Source organism: Choloepus didactylus, chromosome 14, assembly GCF_015220235.1.
Source record: "Choloepus didactylus isolate mChoDid1 chromosome 14, mChoDid1.pri, whole genome shotgun sequence".
Lineage (NCBI taxonomy): Eukaryota > Metazoa > Chordata > Mammalia > Pilosa > Megalonychidae > Choloepus > Choloepus didactylus.
The window spans coordinates 98,830,768-98,852,365 of NC_051320.1; the positions used below are offsets into that span (position 1 = coordinate 98,830,768).

A 21,598-nucleotide genomic window follows, 5' to 3' on the forward strand; every position below is an offset into this window, starting at 1 on the left:
TCAGGGATGGCGTCAGGACCCGGTCAGGCCTGCCAGTGTCCCAGCAAACGCAGCCCCAGGCCCCGGACCACCACCCAAGGGCCCCCAATTGGGGTGGGGACAGCCACCCAGCAGTCGTGGGGGGGTGGGCCGGTCACGGAGGGCTCCAGCAGGCCAGCCTGCCGCCTCACCGAGTAGCTCTCCTTCTTAGCTGCCATGTTGGCATTGCGCTCACTCCAGTCGAAGCCGACCTCCTCCTCCTCCTTCTCGTTGAGCCACATCAGCTCCTTGGTGGCAGCTGCCACGAAGCCGTGCAGGCTCTCCAGGGCCCGGAGACGGGCCTTGGAGGAGTTCTGTGGGCGGACAGGGGACACGTGAGCAGGTGGCAGTCCTGAGGACACAGCCCCTGCCTCTGCCCCCTGCCACCACCCGCCCGCTCACCAGCAGCTTGGCGTACTGCAGGTCCAGCCTGCCCAGGCAGTCGCGGTAGGCGCTCCGGGTGGGTGGGGACAGCTGGCCCTGGGGAGACCACGAGAATGAGGCCCGGGGTGGCTGCGGCCCCACCCACTGCCCCGCTGCCCGCGGGTGCCCGCCCACCTCGTCAGCGCGTGCCCGCTCAATCTTAGCCCGGAACTCCTCAATGGACTGGTGCAGGCCGCGGTGGCTGCCCAGCTGCGCCTCCACGCTGGGCTGGTCCACACCCCACTCGGCACCGTCCACTCGCCGCTGGTTCTCTTCCACCCAGGCCAGAAGGTCCTGCAGGTAGCGCAGGGTGGAGTCCTCGAGCTCGGGTCGCCTCTGCACACTCTGCACCGTGACCTGGGTCACCTGGGTCGCGGGGGCGCCCACACCCGCCTTCAGCCGGAGGTTGTACTCGGTGCGGATGGCCACCAGGCGCTCGTGCAGGCGGTACACCCTGGGGCGGGGCAGCCAGGGGTCAGCGGGGGTCTGCGGGGCCAGCCGCCCGCCCCAAGGCCGCCCAGGAACGGGCCAGGGCCCACCTGCGGTACATCTGCTCGCCCTGGGGGTGCCGCCCATCCTTGAGGGTCTGCACGTCATTAAACAGCAGTCGGATCAGGCCGTCCGCCTTGTCCAGGTCCCGCTCCACCTCGCTGGCCCGCTGTGGCCCCTTGCCTGCAGCGAGCAGCCGGATGTCCTGCAGGGCAACCGCGACTCAGAGCCCCTGCCAGCCCCGCTTCCCGACCACGGGGGGCCATAGGCCCCAGGAACCCACCCTCACACACCAACCCCGCTGGTGAGCCAGCAGACCCCACCTCTCCATCAAGCTCACACCTTCCTAACACACTTCCCGCCAGATCACCGACCCCTGTTCTCGGCCGGCATCCCACCAGGACCCAGATGGGGCCCCAAGTCCTCAGAGAAACTTCTCTTCCTCTCCACAAGCTCTGGCCCACACAGCCTGCTCCTGGGGGCCCCAAGGGCACTCACCAGTGTGGGTCTGACACACACCACGCCCCCCGCCCAAACACAGAGCCCTTGGGTGAGGCCTGGCACTCAACAGTCAGCTTGGCACCCAGCAGGCGGGCAGGGTTGGCTGCATTCCACGAGGGAGGAGCCCCAGGCCCAGGCCCTGCCCACCAGGAGCCAGGGCTGCCTGCGGTTTTCCGGCTCCCCCTCCCCCTCCCCCCCCCTCCCCTCCCTCCTCCCCCCCTCCCGGCCCACCCCACCCGGCCTCCTCCCTCCGCCCCCTCACCGACTGCAGCAGGGCGTCGGCCTGGTTCAGCTGCTCCTCGCACAGCCCGGCCTCCATCTGGAGTTTGCTCACGATGCGCTGGAGACACTCCAGCCTGCAGCCCAAAGCACCCAGACAAAGGGCAGCGCTGTGAGGGGTCCCCGGAGGCTCCCGGCCCGCAGCGCTGCCTCGACTGCTCCGTGTCTGCGGCCCACTGGGCCCGAGGCGGCTTTCCCGGCCTGGGGGGACTTCCTCCCTCAGGAGTGAGTCACGCTCGCTGGCTCCCCGGCCACCGCAGGGCCCCTCCCGCCACGGGCGGTCCCCCCACTGCCTGCTCACCTCTCAAACTCGCTCCGGAGCTGCTTTTCCCGCTCCAGGATGCCCACGTGCAGCCTGCCCCACTCCTTCTCCACGTCCAGCGGGTGGTAGCCAGGGGGCACCTTGAGCTGGCCGGCTTGCACCGCACCCTGTGGGCAGGGGCCCAGTTCAGCCCCACTCCCAGAGGCTCGGCAGGCAGGCCAGGCCCAGCCCCCCGGACACAGGCCTCCGGGCCTCCAGCAGGTCTCACCTCCAGGGACTGGTAGATGCCCTTGGCCCGGTTCTTGTCGGCCTCCTTGGCTGGGAGCTCCGTCTCCTTAAACTTCAGGAACTGGCACCACAGGACCTGGAGGACGAGGGTGTCAGCAGCCAGCCCAGACCCCCGGGTGGGCGCAGGGCCCTGCCAGGCGGGGCGGCCCACCTCAATCTCCTCAAAGCTGGACGGGAACTTGCGCTCCTCAAAGGCAGCCGTGTGGTGCCGGATCCACTGCAGCAGCAGCAGCAGCAGCTCACGATACTCCTGCCAGCGCAGCTGCAGCTCCTGCGGGGGTGCCGCCAGGGTCAGGGGTCAGGGGCCGGGGCTGCCCTGCTCCCACCCGCTGCCCTCCTCCCCACCACTCACATTGGCCTGCACCCCATCCTGCACGTCAGGCACACGGGGCATGGCGTCGTACAGGGACGAGACATACGTGATGATGGACTTCTCGTCAGGCTGCGGGACGTCCACGTCTGTGGGGGAGCAGGTCGGAGGGGTCAGAGGGGCCCTGGGGAGGGGCAGGGGGAGGGGATGGGGTGGCGCACACACCCTCGGGGTCGAGGAGCCGTGTCACGCCCAGGTCCCGCTCTGCCACGGAGAAGGCCTGGTCCAGGTTCTCCAGGTTGCTCTGCCGGTACACCTTGTTCATGTCGATGAGCATGGGCCTGCGGGCACAGGGGCACGTGGGGATGTGGGGGGCAGGTGCGGGGACAGAGTCACACCCAGGAAAATACCCTGCCTGCCCCATAGTTACCCTAAGTCCTGCCCACACAGGCAACCCTGGAAAAGCCTGTTGCCTTCCCCACACACGTGCTCAGACACTACACAATGGGGATCCTGCTTTTGGAACCCAAGGGTCCCAGTGCAGGCGCAGATGCAGGGGCAAGAGGGAGTGCACCAGAGGGCTCGGCCCCCAGGCAGCCTCTGCACTGTCCAGCTCTTGGGGCCCGGGGGCAGCTGAGGTCTCAGGATCCCGGGGGGACAGCCCCACCACGGCCTGCCCGACGGGCCCCTCTGGGCTCCAAGCAGCACAGACATGCAGGGCCCCTGGCCCTCAAGGAAGCCCTGGTGCTTCCAGAAGGACCCATGTGGTGGGGTGCTGGGCCCCGCACCCTCCTCCCGGAGGCTGGCTGCTGGCACGGCCTCCTACCCGTGGGCGCAGATGCCCCTCCTGCCCCCGTCGCCCAGCCCCAACTTGTCTGAAGTCGCCCGGCCGACGCGCCTCCCGCCCGGGGCTGCGTACTTGTGCCGGTGGATGATGGCATTGAAGAGCCGGCCGTCGCGCCAGCTGGAGGTGAAGTTGTCGCAGCGCAGGCCCTGGTAGCCCTCCACCATGCGCTGCGACCACAGCAGCAGCTTCTCCTTGGCCGTCATGTCCTCCGACTGCCCGCTCACCTGGATGTCCGAGATCTGTGCGGCCCCCACGGCGGCCAGGAGGCAGGGGCTCAGCCATGCGGCCTGCCTGCCTGACCCCACCCTGCGCCCACACCCGCAAGCACGAGCGCAGGGGCAGCTGAGCACCGTCAAGGCACAGTGGGGCTCTAGCCCCTTCCCCACATTGTGCAGCCACTGGGACCCACCAGGACCATCCGGGCTGGGAGCCCTGGCCACAAACCCAGAGTCCCCAGCCCCCACCTGGTGGGTGCCCTAGCTCCCCTCAGCCCACCCTGCGCCCCCTGGGGCTGGCACGGAGCAGTGGTGGTAGAGAGTGGGGGTATGGGGATGGCAACTGCAGGTAGCTCCCTGAGAACCCAGGCCTAGGTGAGGGGTGATGGTGCCCCCAGTCTGCAAGCAGGGGCTGGAGCAGGGTCTCTGGCGACTGGGCATGGTGGGTGCCAGCAGCCCACCCAGGGCCCACTCGTGGACCCCAGGCAGGCTTGGCCTATCTGCCCGTCTGTACACCCGCTGCCTGGTCCCTAGCTGTCTGTCTGCTATTGGCCTGCCAGCCTGTGTGACTCAGCTGCGGTGCCAGCCAGGCCCTGCCCGCCCAGCTCACAGATGTGTGGCTTCCTGTACGGCGCCGAGTGAGTCAGCCGTGCAGCCTATGCTTCCCCAGAACGCCCTCGGCACCAGGCACATTCCTCCATGGGGAGGCTCTGCCCGCCCTGCCCACCCAGGCCAGAGGGCACGAGTGCAGCAGAAGTGGGGAGAGGCCTGAGCCTGCAGGCCCCGGGGCTGCTGGGCAGCTAGTGCTGCAACTGGCGGGAGGACTGGAGTGCCAGGAGGCCAGGGACACCCCGTCTGGGGTCACACAGCCAGCCCAGCACGGGGCCCACTGTCCAGGGAGCCCTGGAAGCACAGGGGGTCGGCGGGCAGCCAGCCCACCTGGAAGTGCAGAATGATGGTCCAGATGAGGCCCAGCGTGAGCTTGGGGTTGCCGTCGGCGATGTCATCATTCCTGATGTTCACCAGCTTCACCTGCGCGCGAGCGAGCTGCCCTCAGTGGCGGCAGGGCCAGGCCGGGGTGGGGGTGGTGGGGTGGGGTGGGGGCGGCAGGGGCTCACCTGGCGGTGCCGGAGGTAGTCCAGGGCAATCTGGACGTTCTGTAGCTTATGGAAGCGCATCCTCCCCTTCTCGCGGGGCTGTGGAAGGAGGCATGGCCAGGTCCGTGTCCGTGGAGCAGAGCAGGGGACACGGCTTGGGAGCAAGTTGCAGCCCTGGGCCAGCCCCAACCCCTCCCAGCTGCAGATGTGAGGCTGAGGACCTGCATCGGGCCCATCCCCCCAGCGGGGAAAGGGGGGCCCCGGCACCAGCGGCAGGCCCAGGAGGGGCTTGGGAAGTCCAGCCGCCAGGCCGCAGGGAGGAAGGAAAGGGCTGGGGAGGACACAATAGCCAGGAAGCCGCGGGTGGAGGGTGGTGGCACTTTCGGGGCGGGGTGGGCACTGCCGCGGCTCCTGGAGGGTCCCAGGCCCAGCATGGGCAGAGCCACCGGCAGGGCAGCGGGCAGTCAGACGCACAGCCGTCTGCTGACTGGGGGCTGGCCAGGCCACATGGGCGTCGGCCCCAGGAGAGCTGGGGTCCAGCGGTCCAGCGGCCAGCGGGGCACGACCACTCACCAGGTGCAAGCTCCTGATTACATCCCGCTCTCTCGGCTGCCCAGCCGGAGCAGGCAAGGGGTAAAGGGCAGAGGTCAAGAGTCAGAGTCCAAGCAGCAGAGAAACCAAAGCAGAGCAGAGCACGAGGTTACACACCAGGCCCCGGCGTGGGGTCAGCATGGGCTGTGGTGCCTCTGGCATGGGTGGTGGCCGGCCGGGCCCTTAGCCCAGGGCCCTGCCTGGAGGTGCGGGGTAGGGGGTGAGGCCAGGCTGCCCCCAGGGAGAGCTGAGCGGGTCACGGAGGGGCAGGTGGGAAAGACCCCCAGGAGGGGAGGGGGCGGGTGCCCGGGAGGGCAGCGTCAGTGACGTACCAGGCTGTCCCCCGAGAGCACCTCCAGCAGGGAGATGAGGTTGTGGCCATCGCGGAGATCCTCATACAGGTCACTAATGTGCCTGTGGGCCTGTGGGGACAGAGGGGACTGGGTGGCTGCACATCCCCAGAGCCACCGGAGGCCCCAGCAGGGTCTGGCCCAAAGAGCTGGGCACTGACCCTGGAGAGAAAGGTGCAAGGCGCCCCGAAGTCCCGCGGGAGCCCCGAGAACGTGCCCCTCCCCATCCCACCAAGGCACCTACCTCTGCCCTCCAGTGCTACAAGGGGTCACCAGGAGAGATGGAAGAGGAGCAGAAGGAGGAAAGACCGGAGCGAGATGAGGGGGAGAGGACAGAAAACAAGAGGCTTCAGAAAGAGGAAGGGAGAGCACAGGGGCCAGCGTGAGCGCAGCCTGGGGAGGGGCGCCTGGGCGTCACAGCCCTCCGTCGCCCCCACTCGCAGTCTCCTCCGTCCCACAGCCCCCCACCTACCTTGATGAGGTGCTTGTTGACCCACTTGGTGAAGGTTTTCTTCTGCACACGGTCCCGCTCATCTGGCAGAGAAAGGGTGGGGTCAGCGGGAGCTGGAGGTGACCCCCTGCCAGACACACCAGCCGCCCGGGGGGAGACCTCGGAGCCCCCCGCTGAGCCCCAGCCCTCCAACAGTGGACACCAAGGTGCCCAGTCCCCAGCTAGGCCTGGCCCATGCCCGCGGGGGGCACCCCCACGGCAGGAGGGGAGCACAAGTCTGGGCCTGCCCCCCGCCATGCGCCAGCCTCGGCCTCGGGTCCCCAGTCGCCGGTGGATGATCCAACTCAGGGCTACCCGGGGGGCCGCAGGGGGAAGCCGCGCACGGCCCCAGCCCCGCGGCCACGGCCCCCCGCCCAGGCTGAGCGGTGCAGGCAGCCCCTCGGCGCTGTGGGCCCCCCCGGGACCCTCCGGGCCCCCCGCCGCCTGCCAGGGCTGCCTGCCGCGGCCCCGGCCCCACCACCACCTTTCTTGCCCTCGGAGGCCCTGAGCACGGCCAGGTAGAGGTTGTCCTCCGAGCTGGTTCTCCTGGAGCCCAGCCCCTCGGGCTCGGGCACGCGGAGCCTGTGCTGGGACATGGCGCCCGACCCGGCTCGGCCGCGGCCCTCGGGGACTGCGCTCGGGCGGCGGGAAGGCAGCGGCGGCCCGGACGCGCCAGGCAGGGGCTCAGCTCGGAGCCGAGTCCCAGGGGCCGCTCCCCGCCGCCGCTCCCGCCCCGCCCGCCCCGAGAGGAGCCCCGCCCCGCGGCCGCACCCCGCGGGGAAACAGGAAGCGCGGGAGTTTCCTTGCTCCCGGCCCGCGGCCTGCTGGGGGGGGGGGGCCAGGGCGGGGGTGAGGGTTGCCGCGGGCCACCACCCCGTACCAGCGCTTCGCCTGACGGCACCGAACACTCAGGCCATCCCTACGGCACCCAAAAGGGTGCCCATGCCGCGGAGGGGGCACCAAGTGTGGCGGGGGCCCAGGCACCCTGTGGGCCACACCCTCCAGAGAGTACAGTGCCAGCCCCGGGGCCGCCCCCTGGCCTGACCCTAGGAGGGGCTCCCCAACCTGTGCAGCCCCTGCCCCGTCCCCCTGAAATCACACCTGGCAGTCCTTACACACGTGGCCCCTCACCCCCCAGGCTCCCACTACACTCCTGCTCTGGAACCTGCCCAGCTCGGCCCGGCCCCTCCCAAGCCACCTGCCAGCCACATCCTAGACCGGGGCAGAGGCTGTGTGCCCCCCGACCCCCCCAGCCAGGGCTGTGCACAGCAGGGCAGATACCCCACGCATAGCTGAGCGGTGACTCACAGCTGCAGCGCTGAGCTGCAGGACGGCTCCCCACTTTGGGGAGGGGACATGGGGGGCAGTGGGGAGCACCAGGAGGGGCCCTCACAAGGCCAGTGTTGAGTCAGGGCTGGTGACTCACTGCGGAGGAAGCCGCACCTGGGGGCAGGGGGTGGGGGTGGGGGCTGTTTGTGGTGTGGGTGGGGCTCAGGGACAGCGTCTATCCACGTTGTAAAGGTGGAAGATGGGGGCAAAGGGTGCTGGGGCCCGCCCAGGCCAGGCTACCCTGCTCCCTTGGGTCAGTGGAACCGCCTGTGGCCGGCATCCGGGGCTGTCCAGCCCACCCGACCACCTCAGAATGGAATGCACCGCCCCAAACCACAAGAATTTTCCAGTCCAGGCGCATCTGGCTTGATGCAATCCAGCTGTGGGCACGGCTGCACCCGCCTCTCCTGCAGCACCTCGGGGCCTCTGTTCCGGGAAGGGCTCGCCCCACCCCCTCCCGCCTGCCCCTCCGCGGCCACAGGAGGGCACCAGAAACACGCAGCTGGCTGAAGGCTAGTGACCCCCCTCCTCGGCCCAGGCAGCCCCCCAGGGCTCTGCCAAATGGGTTACCCCACCACACACACCCTCTGGAGAGACTCTCAGGCTCCAAATCTGGGCTCTGGGCCAGAACACCCTCCCGTTCCATCCTATCTGGCTGGGACCCCCAAGGCACCAGCAGCTCTCCATCATCTGACCCAAACTGTCAGTACTCCCAGGACGGCCCCCAGAACTTCTCGTCCAAACACCCACACGCACTCATCTGGCTCCACCTGCCAAGGGTGGAGCCAAGACCCTGCCCAGACCCCGGGTCTCCTCCCCTAGCAGCCATCCCGCATCAAACAGCCTGTGTAAAGCAGCCGCTGTATGCACGCTCTGAGCCGGTCCTGGGAGGCAGCAGTAGACAGGGGTCAGGGTGTCATCCTGGTGAGAAGCACAAGCCCCTGCCCCCAGGCTAGGCCCAAGTCCCTGCAGGGAACCTCTGTCGGCAGCTAACTGCCTCCACCTCCCCAGGCCAGGCCCAGACCCCGCCTACCTCTGAGCTCCTCCCCCTAACCCCCACTCCCTACACTAGCTCCTCCCCCCCACCCCTTCCCTCCCAGCCCCGCCTGCCCCTGGTTCCTGGCTGCAGACGACCTCCCTCCAAGTGCATCCTATTCGGCCCCTCAGGCAGTCAACAGGAAAGCACTCCCAGGAGGGCACTTCCTCGAACACTGCTCCCACCTCGGTGGGCTCCCCTCCCTTCTGCCTGACCCCCCCAGCCCCCAGCTGCGCGTCCCCACATCTGTCTGACCTCTGCTCTGTGCAGAGCAGCCCACCCCCAGCTGCCAGCCCGAGGGCCCCCGGGAACAGGAGCTGCCCGAGTCCTCTGAGGGGCGTCGGTGCCCCTTCCACAAACCCGGAGACCAAGGTCGGCCTTCCACAGGTAGTGAAGGAGGTCGCGGGATGGGAACCCCATGGGGGAGACGGACCGAAGGAGAGCCTCCTCAGCACGCCCACCCCACGCGTCCCGACTGCCCGTGCCGGCACCTAGGAGCCAAGGCCGAGGCCAAGGCCAAGGCGAAGCCCGGCGCCCAGCAGCTGGGGGCGGGCCCGGGCCCACGACCGCCCCGCCCACCCCCATCCCCCTTCCCCGCCGCCCTCCCTAGGTGTTACGGGAGCGGAACCCGGAGGTGGGGCCTCGGCACCTGCGCAGGCCCCGCCCCGCCCCGGCCGGAGCTCCGGCTGCGGCATCCAGCGCCGGGACCCGCGCGGCCGCACCCACCTATGCAGCACAGCTGCCCGTGGAGGTAGCCCCTGCGGGCTCGCTCGCAGCCCCCGTCCAGCCAGCACGGTCGTTCCAGCACCACCGCGCTCTGCGAGGCGCAGGCACCCCCCGGCCCCCACGTCCCGGCTGCAGCCATGCCCCTCTCTGCGAGCTGCGCGGCCCCGCCGGCTCGGCTCACCGCATCCTCCCCGCCCCCGGCCGGCTGCCGGGCCCAGAAGAACCTGCCCCCACGGGGCGGCCCGTCGAGCGCGCCCCGCCCAGGGGAGAGGACCCGGCTCGGCGGAAGCGCGACCGGCGACAGAGGCCGCGCCCAGGGGAGGCCCGGGGAACTGCGCTGGATGATGGCCGCTCCCCGCAGGATGCGCTCGGGGAAGGACCCGCCCGGGGAGGCAAAAACGGGGGTGGGGGCACGGCGCGGAGACAGGGGGCCGGGAACAGCTCGGAGGCGCAGACACCACGGCTGGCACCGCAGGGCGGGCGGGGGCGGGGAGCGGCCAGGGCAGCAGCCCAAAGGGGAGCCCCCTCCCCTCGTGGAGTCAGGGTCCAAAGGCTGGCGGGTGGAGGAGGACAGGGCAGCGTTTCCTCCCCAACCACGGGGGGGGGTATCCCTGGGGTATGCATTTACAGAACATACGGCAACTGAGCCACCGGCCTCCTCCTCCCAGGGCCCCCAAAGGCCGCGCCCAGAAGCCCCGGAGCTGACTCGGGCCTCCAGTCCCACGGATCTGGCACCGGGCGGGTGCCGAGCAGGCCCGTAGGGGGCGGCTCTGAGTCGCGCCCTGGGGTGCAGGAGAGGCACCGCACAGCCTCCTGCCCACTAGGGCAGTCCTCCTGGCCAGGACCCCACGCATGGGACAGCACAGTCCCACCGGGCCCCACCGGCCCCATTCGCTTGAGCGCACTTCCCTTCACTCTCCAACCCCCGCCCTGCCCTGTGCTGGCGTCAAGCTGCCCCTCCCCCCAGAGCCGGGCATGGCTGCGCCACGGGCGATGGCCCAGGAGCGTGGTGACTTTGAGCAGGGAGAGGACAGAGTGCAGCCTGGATGCCCGCCTGCCTGTCCTGGGCCCGGCCCGCCCACGGCCCCCTCCTGGAAGGGCGGGAACGCTCCCTCAGGCCGGCCTGAGCCACCGCCCTGCACCTGCCAGCTGCGGTTTCTGTGCTGACATTCACCTGTGCAGCCTGCTCTTGCCAAGGCAGCTAGGAAGGGATCTCGCAAGGGGAGGTGGCGTAGTGCTCCTACGCTGCCCCTGTCCCCCAAGCCGGAGCCCACCCAGGCTCTCGTTCCACCCAGCCTGCCCAGTATGGGGCTCCAGACGGATGGCAGCCCCAGAGCCCCGGCAGGTCCCAGGCAGAGGGCAGGGTGGGCCACCGCGCGCTGTCTGGAAAACATGTGCTGCTGTTTAACTCGGGGATGGGAAAGGGAGGGCAGGAGGGGCGGCCCCTCTGCCACCGCCCCGCCTCCTCGCAGGGCTGGTGGCTGCCCGCGGCGCTTACCTTGCTCCTCCTGGGCCCGCCGGCGGCCCCTGCGCCAGTGCCACACAGCGGCCAGGGTGACAACATGGCCCACGACCACCAGGGAGGGGAAGAGGCTGCCCGAGGGCTCCATGGCGCGCTCTGGGAGCGCACGCACAGCGCCAGGCAGCAGGCGAGAGCCGCCCGCCGGGCGCCAGGAACCGCTGCACGGAGCCGGGGCACCCCCTCCCTGGAGGAGGATGGGCGAAGGGGGGAGCCTCGGGGAGCAGTGCCCGCCCGGCCTGCGGGACCGCCCTGCAGCACTGTGCGCCGGGATGCAGACTGGGCCCGCCCTCCACCCGCAGGCGGCTCCTGGCCGGCGCTGCTCCCCACCCGCGCTCCCTACCGCGGCCCAGCTCAGCTGTCCCTGCGCAGAGCAAGCAAAGCTCAAGGTTAGCCGGAGCCTTAACCCCTGCCTACCCACAGCCACGGCCACGGCCACACCCGCTGGAGGAGGGGCCTGCGCAGTGGCCCGGCCACAGTGCCCCCAGCGCAGCCCGGGCTGGGTCCTCCCTCCCAAGAGAAGCCCGGCCTGCCCCTGCGGCCCCTGCACCAGGAGGGCAACCAAGGTGCCTGAGCCCCCCCTCCCCGGCTCCAAGGATGCCATCTGTGTCGGCTGCCAGGCACTGGGGTAGAGCAGTGCCCGGGCCGCCGTCCGCCCCCACCCCCAGAGTTGCAGCTGCCCTGACCACACTCGGAGACAGACGCCCTCCCCACAGGGTCCCAAGGCCCACGCACGGGACCACGACAGGGTCTGCCCGGGGCCGGGGGCCCGTCCGCACCAAGGAGCAGGCCTTGTACTGGGCAGAGCCCCGGGGCCCTCATGAGGCTTCCGAGGCTGCCCCCTACCTGGCACAATCTTCATTGGGGATGGCAACAGGTGCCCGCGGGAGGGCAGGGAGTGGGCGAGGGGCGTGGGGAGGGTCACAGGCCCCTCGGAGGCGGCGGGCGAGCCCAGGCGTGGCAGCCGCGGCAGTGGGAGGAGGGCACGGCAGAGCCGCTGTCGGCAGCAAAGCCGCCCGTGGGGGGAGGGGATGGGCAGGGGGCCCGTGGGATATAAATATCCAGGCAGGGCAGGCGAGGCTGTCATTCGTCCAGACTTAGAACATGACGTGCGCGGCCGGGGCGCCGAGGCCCGGGCCTGCGCCCCAGTCCGGTCTGTCCGGTTGGTGCCACTCAATGCTCGGCCCCTCCCCCAGGCTCCCACCGAGAGTCCTGGGCATGATGCAGGGACCCGCATGCCGGGCAGCGCGGGGATGCATTGGGCACATCTTCCCGCCGAGAGGGGCTGGCACCCGCCAGGCTCCACCCTGCCCACTTCACAGGGTGATCGGGACGGCCCGTGGGTGCACGCCAGAAACCCCACACCGGCCCGGGGCTGGCCGTTCCCCTTCCTCCCAGAGGGCCCTGCGCACGTCACTCATCGCAACACCTGGCCCAGGATGGACAGGACAGCCCCAAGGTCAGGCGGCCAGCCAGAGCCCCAGGCCATGTGGAATCGGGGCCCGGCCGCGCGAGAGCCCACCCACAGGCAGGGGAAGGCCCCTCCTGGCCGGCAAGGGCCTGCCCAGTCCCATCCAGGCCCCGTCCAGCCACCAGCTTATGGAAGGCTGGGATCAGAGGTCCCTGTCAGCAAGCCCTGTGCACCTGGACCCAGAGTGGGCGGGGGGGGGTGTCCCCCCCCCTCCAGGGGAGCTGCCCCCCAGAGCTGGGTGGGACCCGCGAGATCTGGCAGATGACGATCAAGGAGGAGACATAATAATTCACATCCGCTCTGTCTCACCATGTTCCGAGCCTCCTTATATTTTAATCCTAAGAAACTCCTCTGAAGTCAGCCCTACCCTATTGAGTCATTGTATGGATGAGGAAACTGAGGCCCAAAAAGGGTGAGGGGCTCGTCCCTAGTCACACAAGGCCATGATCTGAACCCAGGCGTGCAGGGCCTCAACCTGCAGCAAAGCGGAGCAAGGCGCTCTGGGCCTCGATGCCCTGCCCCACCACGGTGGGCACCGTGGGGAGGGCCAGCTCCCACCAAGCCAGCCTGGGCAGCAGGATCAGGGACCCTGGATGCTCCAAGCAGGCCCAAGCTCAGGGCCTCCCCCGCCCACTACCGCACGTCCAGGGATGCCTCAGAAGAGTCCCAAGTCAACAGTGAGAGGGCCCCTGCAGGTGGTGGGCAGCCCTCTGCTACCCTGCAGAGGCCTGGAGCAGACTGCCATCTGAGGATGCGGGCACCGTGAGCCTTCCCCAGGCCCCTACAGCAGAGAGAGGCTGAGCCAGCAGCTGGGATCCCAGCCCCAGCCCCCGCCCCGTACCCCAGCTGGAGGCCTGGGCCCTCTGCACCTCCCTCCCACAGCCCCCACCCTGCCCTGCTCTACCTTGGCCCAGCTGGATGAGCTCCTCCATGCTGTACCTGTCCATGGCTGCAGGGCCCAGCCGGGCTGCTCCCAGAGCCGGCAGAGAGGAAGGGAAGGCAGGAAGGAGGGAAGGGGTGGGAGCCGGAGGGAGGGCTTGCTCACACCCTGGCCTTGTCACCCAGCTGGGAGCACTGGCTCCTCCTCACAGCGTCCCCTTCCCCAGTGAGGCCGACGGACCACCGGGACCACCGGAACACCGAGGGTCCGACCAGCCCAGGCAGAGCAGCGGACACCCCCAGGCCACAGCCCTCCCCTGCCCCAGCCTTCCCCACCGGGCCTGCCCTTCCCACTTCCGGTCCCCTGCGCAGCCTCCCCGCCCCCCAGGCCCTGCCAGCCCACCACCCACATTCCAGGCACACGCACCCGCCCCACGGCCTGCACTCCTCTCAACACCCCCACTCCCTCCCTGCTCCACCGCCCTCCCCGGCCCTCTCTACGCCCTACTGCCACAGAGCTCCCCTACTGCCACAGAGCTCCCCTACTGCCACAGAGCTCTGGGAGCACAGAGCTCCTCTCACCACAGCCCTCCATCAAAGCCGTCCTAGGGATGTCCCCAAACAGCTGGCTGCCCGCAGGCCCACCTCCCCTAGGCGTCCAGTGGAAACATGAGCTGCACAAAAAGGGGGAAAGTAACAGGCATCTGTGCAGTGCGTGCATCTCAGGAAGGACCTCCTGATGGGCTCTTTTCGGTACCTGCTTCTTGCTTCGTTTTGAATTTTGAACCACATGAAGCATTATTATTTAAAATGCAAAAAAAAAACCCTCATATTTACAAAAGCCCACCCCACGCCTGAGGGAAAGCCACAACCTGGATCCGTGCAGCTGCGGCCCCGGGGACCCGGCAGGGCAAGCCTAGGCCTAGCCGGTCAAGTCCTCCGGGACCCACACCGCAGCCCGTCCAGGTGCATGGTGGGCGAGTGGGTGATGCCTTCGCAGGTAGAGATACCACCCTCCCCGGCCCTCTCTAGACACCAGGACACAAGGGCGAGGGCTGACAGGGTGGGGGGTGACGTACAGCTGTCCGCCCTCACGTCCCTCACCTCCCACCGAGATGCTAAGGGTAAGTGCTGTCTGCATGGCTCGGTGATTTTGAGGTGACGGTTTGAGTATCCTCAGAGTCGCCACAGCCTGTGTGTGGTGGCCCCAACCCCTGACCCATAGGAGGACGGAGCCTGAGGACCCAGCTGTGGCCGCACCCAGCCCTCGAGGGCTCCAGGGCCTCCTCAGCAGGAGCCAAGGGAGTGTCCTCCAGGCAAGATGGTCTACAGGCCCCAGGCCGGTCCTGCGGGGTTCAAGGGAGGGGGCCCCTGCGGCGTGGAGGGGGAGCCCGCCTGCCTGACTCAGCCTGGAGCTGGAGCTCATTTCCTGTTGGAAACTCTGAGCGGCCCTCGCCGGCTGTGGCTGGGAAGGGAAGACTGAGTCACCCCCGTGGGGCCGGGGGGAGTGCCCTCCAGCTCTGCCCGCGGTGGCCACACCCAGTCCCCTCCTGGCCGCCTGCCAACTGCCCGCCCAGCCGGCCCTGTCCGGCCACGGAGCAGGAAGGAAAGAGGGGAGGGGAGGGGAGGGGCTCGGCCCCCCACACCAAGGACCCAGGAAGGGGAGAGGGCTGGTCAGCTGGAGCCGAGGGTGGGTCGGAGCTGGGCAGGCCGCAGAGGGAGGGCCCATGGCCCTGGCCACAGCATGCTGGCCAGAGCTGACCGCTCCTGCTCTGCCCCGGCCAAGCGCTCTTTGTCTCGTGGAGGGCTCCCCCCCCCACACACACCTCAGCAGGGGGACACTGCTACCTGTTCCCAGAGGTGTAGGAGGACACGCGACAGAGCCGAGACGCCACCCCTCCGCCCCGGGTCACAGGCGGGCAGCCTCCAGCATCAGCCTCCCTGACTGGTTCTAACCCAGATGGGCCCACGCCGCTGCTGTGCCAGAACCGGGGCTCCGGCCAACGCCCCACGTGGGGAGCCGCACCCTAGCCTGGGGCCTGCACTGAGTCCCTCCACCCCTGCCTGTCCGGTGGGCCTCATTCCAGGCCCCCTTCCCTGCCCCTCAGGGGCCGAGCCTGCCTTGTGCTGGGGGATCCAGACTGCTCGAGCCAGTCCCAGACTGCGCCCTGGGGAGGGTAAGGCAGCAAGCCTGAGGCACGGGACACGTCTGCCACCTGTGACCTGCACTTCTCTGACACAGGTACTTTGGGACAGAGGGATGCCACTGAGAAGGGGCAGGGCCAGGGCTCTCTGGCAGTCCCTGGGAGGACAGGACTGTCCCATCCTCTTGGAGCCGGCTCCCCCCGGACGGAGTGGCCCATGTCCAGCACCAGCCACACCCTGGCCTCTGCCACGCGGGTCTGCTCCTCTCCCAGTCCCACGCCAGCTGTCCCACCAGACCTCTGCCAGTGCCCAGCCAGCAGGCGCCCCACAAACAGCTGTGCCCTGCCCTGGGCACGACTGCACTCCTGGGGTAGTACTGCATCTGACCCGCACACCCACCCTGGGCAGATGAGGAAACCGGCTCAGAGAGGAAGCAGCTGGCCTGGGATTCCAGCCCACCGGGGCACCGCACAGCACCCCCTCTGCACGCCCCCACCCCACCCCACCAGAACAGGGGCCAGGAGCAGCGCTGGAGAATGAGTCGGGGGCACCCCAAGGTCCTCGACCCCTCGGAGGAGCCACGTGGGCACTGCAGGAGCACCAGCACCCTGCGCGGAGGGGCGCCACCTGCCGGCGGAAACAGGCCCCGCCCACCGGGCCGAGGCCCCGCCCACCAGCGCGCCCCTCGCCCCCGCCACGGCCCCGCCTGGATGCAGCTGACCTGTGGCTGGGGACGGCTCCGGGCTGGGCCGCGCCAGGGTCCCCAGGGTGGTGGCGGGCACCACAGGGGGCTCGGGCGCCCCCTCCTCAGGCTCCTTCCGGCGGTAGCCCCGCCGCTCCTCACGGGCAGGGTCGTCGGCGGGCGGCGGCCCCCGCTTGGGCGGGCAGCCCAGGGGGCCCTGCACGGTCTGCACGCGGGGGCTGTGGCGCGCTGGCGTCACCAGGGCGACGGGGCGGCGCACGCGCTGCAGGGAGGCGGGCACGATCTCGGGCGGCAGGTGCAGGTACTGGCGCAGGTGGGCGATGCCCTCGTTGGTGAGGTACCAGTAGAAGTGGCGCCAGGCGAAGGTCTCCCGCACCAGGCCGCGCGCCCGCAGCGAGGCCATGGCCCGCGTGACCTGCAGATTGGTGACGCCGGGCACGTGGGGGTGCAGGCTGCGGGGCCGCCGGTCCTTCTTGGCCACCATCACGCCTTCGCGAAAGAGCACCTCGTAGATGGCGCGCAGCTGGTCCAGCGGCATGAGCATGCCGGCCACCATGGCTGCCGGCGGGCGGCGGGGCGCGGGCGCGGACCGACTGGGCTCCCTGCGCGCGGACGGACGCACGGACGGCGGGCGCTGAGCACGAGGCGCGGGCTCCGGTCTGCGGCTCGGCCGGCGCCTGGCTCCCTGCGATTCCGGCCGGCTCTGCCGCCGCGCGTCCTCCCGCGCGCCCTGGCCGGCCCCTCTGACTCAGCAGCCCGCGCGGCCCCTCCCAGCACAGCCGGCGGGCCGCAGAGTGGGGGGCACTTCGCGGCCGCCGCCCCCACGGCACACCCTCCCGGGCCCCAGGACTCCTACGTCAGCAGTGACATCATTTCCCAGACACCTCCTCCAAGGTTCCTAGGCCAGGGAAGGGAGGCGGATTCTGGGCCCAGAATCTAAAGGGAAGCAGACGGGGCAGAGGGTACTGTGGGGAGTTCAGCTGAGGGTTGGGGTCTTCAGGGTTGGATGGATTCGCCAGGATCTGAAAGGAGGGTGTACGGTCCAAAGCCTGGGGACCCATTCGGAGTTCTAAGGGGAGGAGCTGGGGTCTCCACGGCCTGGGCTCTGGGGGTGGGGCGGAGGAGCTGAGGTGGGGGGGGCAGGGGACAGCTGCCAGAGCACATGGGCAGGACGGCAGGGGCTATCCCTGGCAGCTGTCCATCAGGCAGGGAAAAGGATAGAGCCCCCATTTCCAGATGCCTGGCCTGGAGGCAAGGCCACCCTCCTTAACACTTCACATGCCAGGCCTGATCAAGGATGGCCCACCAGTCCCCTGGAAGGTCAAAGGGCAGGGGGCTCCGGGCAGCGTCTCCATCCACTCTAGCCCCAGGCCAGCTGTTGGACTCCAGACACCCTCAGCTGCCACAGGGAATCAAAGTCACCCAGACCTGGCCCCTGCTGCCCCTGCAGACACCCAGCCCAGGCAACCGGAATGCTGGAGGAGAGGGGCAGGACCACCCAAGAGGGGCAGGGCACCCAGTGGAAGGAAGGCCTGGCAGGGCTGGGGAAGGGGTCGCAGCCGCCACACACAGTCTCCAACTGTGCACATCCAGTGTCCCCCCACATAGCACCCCAACACCCCAACTCCTGCTCCCCACCCGGATCTGCTCCCTCCAGGCTGACACACCCATTCCCACCAAGCCCTGCCAGCCTGAGAACTGCTTATAAATAGGGCGGCAGGGGGGGTTCCCGAGGCGGGAGGCACTGGCCGGCAGGCGGGCAGGCAGCCAGCACAGCAGTGGGGGGCGGGTTTATGAGCCCTCGCCATGGCCCCACCCCCAGCTCAGCACACACACATGCACAAGCACGCGCGCACACACACACACTCACACTCAGTGCAGCGGTGGAAACTCTGGAGCCAACTGTTCCCACAGCTTCCTACCAGGCTAGTTCCCTGCGGCACCCCATTCCCAGCCTCTGCCCCCCCACCCCTACCCTGCCAGCCCCAGGCTGGGACGGAGGCCAGCTCAGGAGGGTCTAGAAAACCGCAGGGCCAACACCAGGGGGGCGGGGAGGGGTGGCAGGACGGGCAGGGCCACACCCCAAACCCAGCAGAGCCTGCAGCCTCTGTGCCACTGCAGCAGGGGCTTTGGCACCAACACCGGCTGTGGTCCAGGCAGACCCTCAGGCAGGCAACCTAGTGTGCCCACCAGCAGCCCCACTCTCCCGGCCGGTCCCACAGTCCCCGAACTGGCCCCTGGGCTCCCCTATGCCCACCCCATATATCCCTGCCATCTTTCTAACATGATTCCCCCCAACATAACTGTCCAAAATTCCCAAGCCTCCCACCAGACGCACCCACACCCCACTCCCCACTGCCCCATATGATTTCAAGCCTCACTCAAGGCACTCCAAGCCCTTGGACCCAAGGTCTCTTCCTGCAAACTCTGTCCCCGGAGTCCACTCCCACAGCCCCCTCACCCCCCAAGCCATCCTGGGCAGAAGAGGCAGCAGCTCTGGACCCCGGAGAACCCCCTCCCTCCCAGCAGCTCTGGACCCCGGGGAACCCCCTCCCTCCCAGCAGCCCAGGCGCCCGCGTTGGAGCGGGGAGGAGAGGGGCCGGGACGTTCCCTGCCGCCCAGCAAGCTCCTCCACGCCTCCCTCTCGCCTGGGTCGAGGCGCCCCCCAGGGCTCTGCGCTCCGGAACGCCCCCTGCCCCGCCCCCGCCCTGAGGGTGCCGCAGTCGCGGCTGCTGACTCAGCTCGGGAGGGCCGGGCGGCGCAGGGCAGCCCCCCTCCCCTACTCCAGGCCTCTCCGGGTTTCCAGGGCAACCAGTCGGGGCCTTTGGGCAGCCCCCGCTCCCCCGTCGCAGGACAAAGAACCGCAGTGTGGACTTGCCTGGGACCAGCCCGCCCGGCGCCTCCACACAGCCACCCCCACGGCCCTGCCTCGCCCCCTCGGACTCCGGGCTGCAGGCCGGGCGGGGGCGCCGGGCGGGGTCCCCCTCGCCCGCCGGGCCCGGGAGGAGGAAAGTGGCCAAGCCGGCTTCAAAGAGCACGCGCCCACCTCCGCCCCGCCCCGCCGCCCCGCCCCCGACCCCCGGTGCAGGGCCGCAGGGCCGACCCCCGCCAGCCTCCCGCAGGACGCGCGGCCAGGTGGACCCCGGCGCGCGCCACACTGCGATCTCCGGCGGCTCCAGCCCCGCGCTCCCCGTGCTGTCCCCGGGGGCGGCAGACCCCTGACCGCCGCCCCGCGGGGGGCTGCACCCAGCAAGAGGTCACTGCAGAGTCCACGCCCCACGCCAGACTCGCACCTTTGAGGGAGCTGATCTCGTGCTGGATGGCTCGAGAGGGGTCCATGTCTCCGCCGGGGGCTGACGGCGGCGCGGCGGCCGCCACCACGCAGGGTCCGGCCCGCACCGCACTGCCCGACTCCGCACCGCACTGCCCAAGCCCGCGCGCCGCAGCCCGGGGGAGGGGCCAGAGGAGGGCGGGGCTTGCCCGGCAGGGGCGGGGCTTCGGCTGATCGATGCGGACACTGGATGCCCCCGGCGCATGCTCCAGGCCGTGCCCCGCCTCGGGGGCGTCGAACCCCCAACGCCAGCCGGACCCAGGCGCGCCCTCCTGTACCCCCGCATGCTCTCCTGGGTTGCCTCAGCCGTCCGAGGGCTCAAAATGCCCTCTACACACTGACGCCCCCCCAAAAGTTACCTCCCCCCCAGCGGGGCTCCCCGTTGAGCCCCTCTCTACAGCATCTGTCCACCTCTCAGTAACCCCCGGGGATCCACAAAGACCCCCTTGTATTCCCCAGCTCTGGGGTGCACCACCATCCACAGCCAGTGGTTCACTCTCCAGCCCCCTTCCCCGGCCCCCCAGCCAGCCCCCACGGCGTTCGGCTGCCTGTCAGCATCCCCACTGCCATTGCTCATCCAGGCTCCAGGGCACCACTAGGGACCCTGCCGGCCAGGGCCGCTGTTCCCATGGGCCCACCCTCTGCTCCAGAGGTCAGTGCCGGAAGCTGGTAGTATGGGCTGAACCGTGTCCCCCAAAATATGTTCAGCTCCTGGTCTGCTGTACCCGTGAACTGACTTATGTGCAAAGTCTCTGGACATAACAGGGACTGGCGTCCTTATCAGGAAAGGGAAATCTGGACACAGACTCCATGGAGGAGGCAGAGGCTGGAGAGAGCACCCACAGCCGAGAACACCGGGATGGCCAGCAAACCCCAGAAGCCAGAAGAGACCAGAAGGCTCCTCCACGACAGGTTTCCGAGGGAGCATGGTGCTGCCCACCCGCTGATGTCTGAGTTCTGGCCCCCAGAACTGGGAGAAAATAAATCCCTGTCTTTCTGTGTCCCCATATGTGGTAACTGCCATGGCGGCCCCAGGACACTAGGACAGGGGGACTGGCTCTGCCCCACCTGCTGGGCCGCAGGAAGTCACCTCAGGCGTCAGTCCCAGGCCTGCACCCCGGGTTCACCCTGGCCAGCTGCACTGGGCAGTAGTGGACGGCGCTGCTCCCAAGAGATGTCGATCCCCCACGCGGTCTCCTGCCAGACCCGCATCCCCCCCCACCAAGGTCCCCTCACGCCTACTTCCTGTCCAGCCACAGCACCTCACTCACAAGCAGCCTCCACTGCGTGTGCCAGGCCAGGAGTGGGGTGGAGGACAGGCCGATGGCACAGGGGTGAGGCCGACAGCACCCAGGGGTGCAGGCCGACGGCAAGGAGGAAGCCAGCCCCTCTCCGAGCTCGTGGCCCCTCACCCCTTGCCCCCGGGGACTCAGCCAGTCCAGGGGTGGTGGGGGGTGTCTCAGAGTAGACTAGCTGGCACACTCAGGGTTAACAGGAGAAATTAAAACAATATTTTTTCATTCCTTATGCCCACATTCCTAGTTTCTTTTTACTAAGCTCTTTTCTAAAGAAATCTCACTTTGGCCTGTAAGCGAATAGTACTTTCTTAAGAACCTCAAATGAAATGGATGGATATTTAAATACAGATCTAAAAGCTATGGAAAAGCTCACACACAGAAAATGGTTCTAATTTTTAAAATACAGAACTTGAATTTTACAAGAACTGTTAATGAAAAGATGCACCCAGAAAGCAGGAGGTGAGCAGGGATAGTACATGAAGATCAGGTGCAATTAAGTGTTCCCCAACTCGTCAGGACCCAGTGGACAGCCATTCAGAGAAGGCAAGTCCCAGGCCTGTGTGCACAGCCCTGCCCTGACGGCCCTTGAGCTGACTGCTGCCCGTGAGTGGCCTCTGCGGGAGCCATGGCAGCTCAGAGGCCTGGGAGGAAGCCCCGTGGGTGCCCTGCCAACCTCCACAGCGGCCACAAGGAAAGGCTGAACGGGACGCAGGGAAGGCTGAGCCCGTCCCTCAGCTCCTTCTCAGAGAGGACACCCTGGAGGAAGGGGTGGCTGAGTGGAGGCGGATGAGAGGGGGCTGCCAGACTGCCGAAGGAAGGGGGCAGCATGGAGGCCATGGGACAACTCCAAGTTCAGGCGGCTGAGCAGATGCAGGTGGAGAGCAGGGCTGGAGACAGCAGTGGGGAGGTCAGTGGACCAGCGAGATCGGGCGGGCACCAGGAGCCGCTGCCGCCTCTGGGACGACATGGACAGTGGGGAGGAAAGGCAGCTCCGGTGACCG

At 68.9% G+C, this 21,598-nt stretch overlaps 1 protein-coding gene across 10 annotated transcripts in view; it reads right to left on the reverse strand.

Annotated features, from left to right (window-relative positions):
• PLEC (plectin) overlaps nt 1-21,598 on the reverse strand; it is a 52,248-nt gene that overhangs the window by 17,210 nt on the left and 13,440 nt on the right. For 3 of the 10 annotated variants that reach the window (XM_037802852.1, XM_037802850.1, XM_037802856.1), the window contains 15 exons: nt 6,143-6,204; nt 5,653-5,742; nt 4,751-4,828; nt 4,572-4,664; nt 3,490-3,656; nt 2,796-2,911; nt 2,613-2,719; nt 2,412-2,531; nt 2,241-2,336; nt 2,012-2,139; nt 1,694-1,787; nt 981-1,135; nt 577-895; nt 421-498; nt 171-332 (listed from right to left, as the gene is read on the reverse strand). In XM_037802852.1, coding sequence (XP_037658780.1) covers nt 171-332; nt 421-498; nt 577-895; nt 981-1,135; nt 1,694-1,787; nt 2,012-2,139; nt 2,241-2,336; nt 2,412-2,531; nt 2,613-2,719; nt 2,796-2,911; nt 3,490-3,656; nt 4,572-4,664; nt 4,751-4,828; nt 5,653-5,742; nt 6,143-6,204 — 1,865 coding nt within the window. Of the gene's footprint in view, nt 1-170; nt 333-420; nt 499-576; nt 896-980; nt 1,136-1,693; nt 1,788-2,011; nt 2,140-2,240; nt 2,337-2,411; nt 2,532-2,612; nt 2,720-2,795; nt 2,912-3,489; nt 3,657-4,571; nt 4,665-4,750; nt 4,829-5,302; nt 5,621-5,652; nt 5,743-6,142; nt 6,205-6,644; nt 7,222-9,251; nt 9,411-10,749; nt 11,079-11,616; nt 11,648-15,986; nt 16,646-19,261; nt 19,366-21,598 lie in introns of those variants that run through there. The other 7 variants (XM_037802857.1, XM_037802848.1, XM_037802849.1 and 4 more) reach the window with 7 other exon arrangements.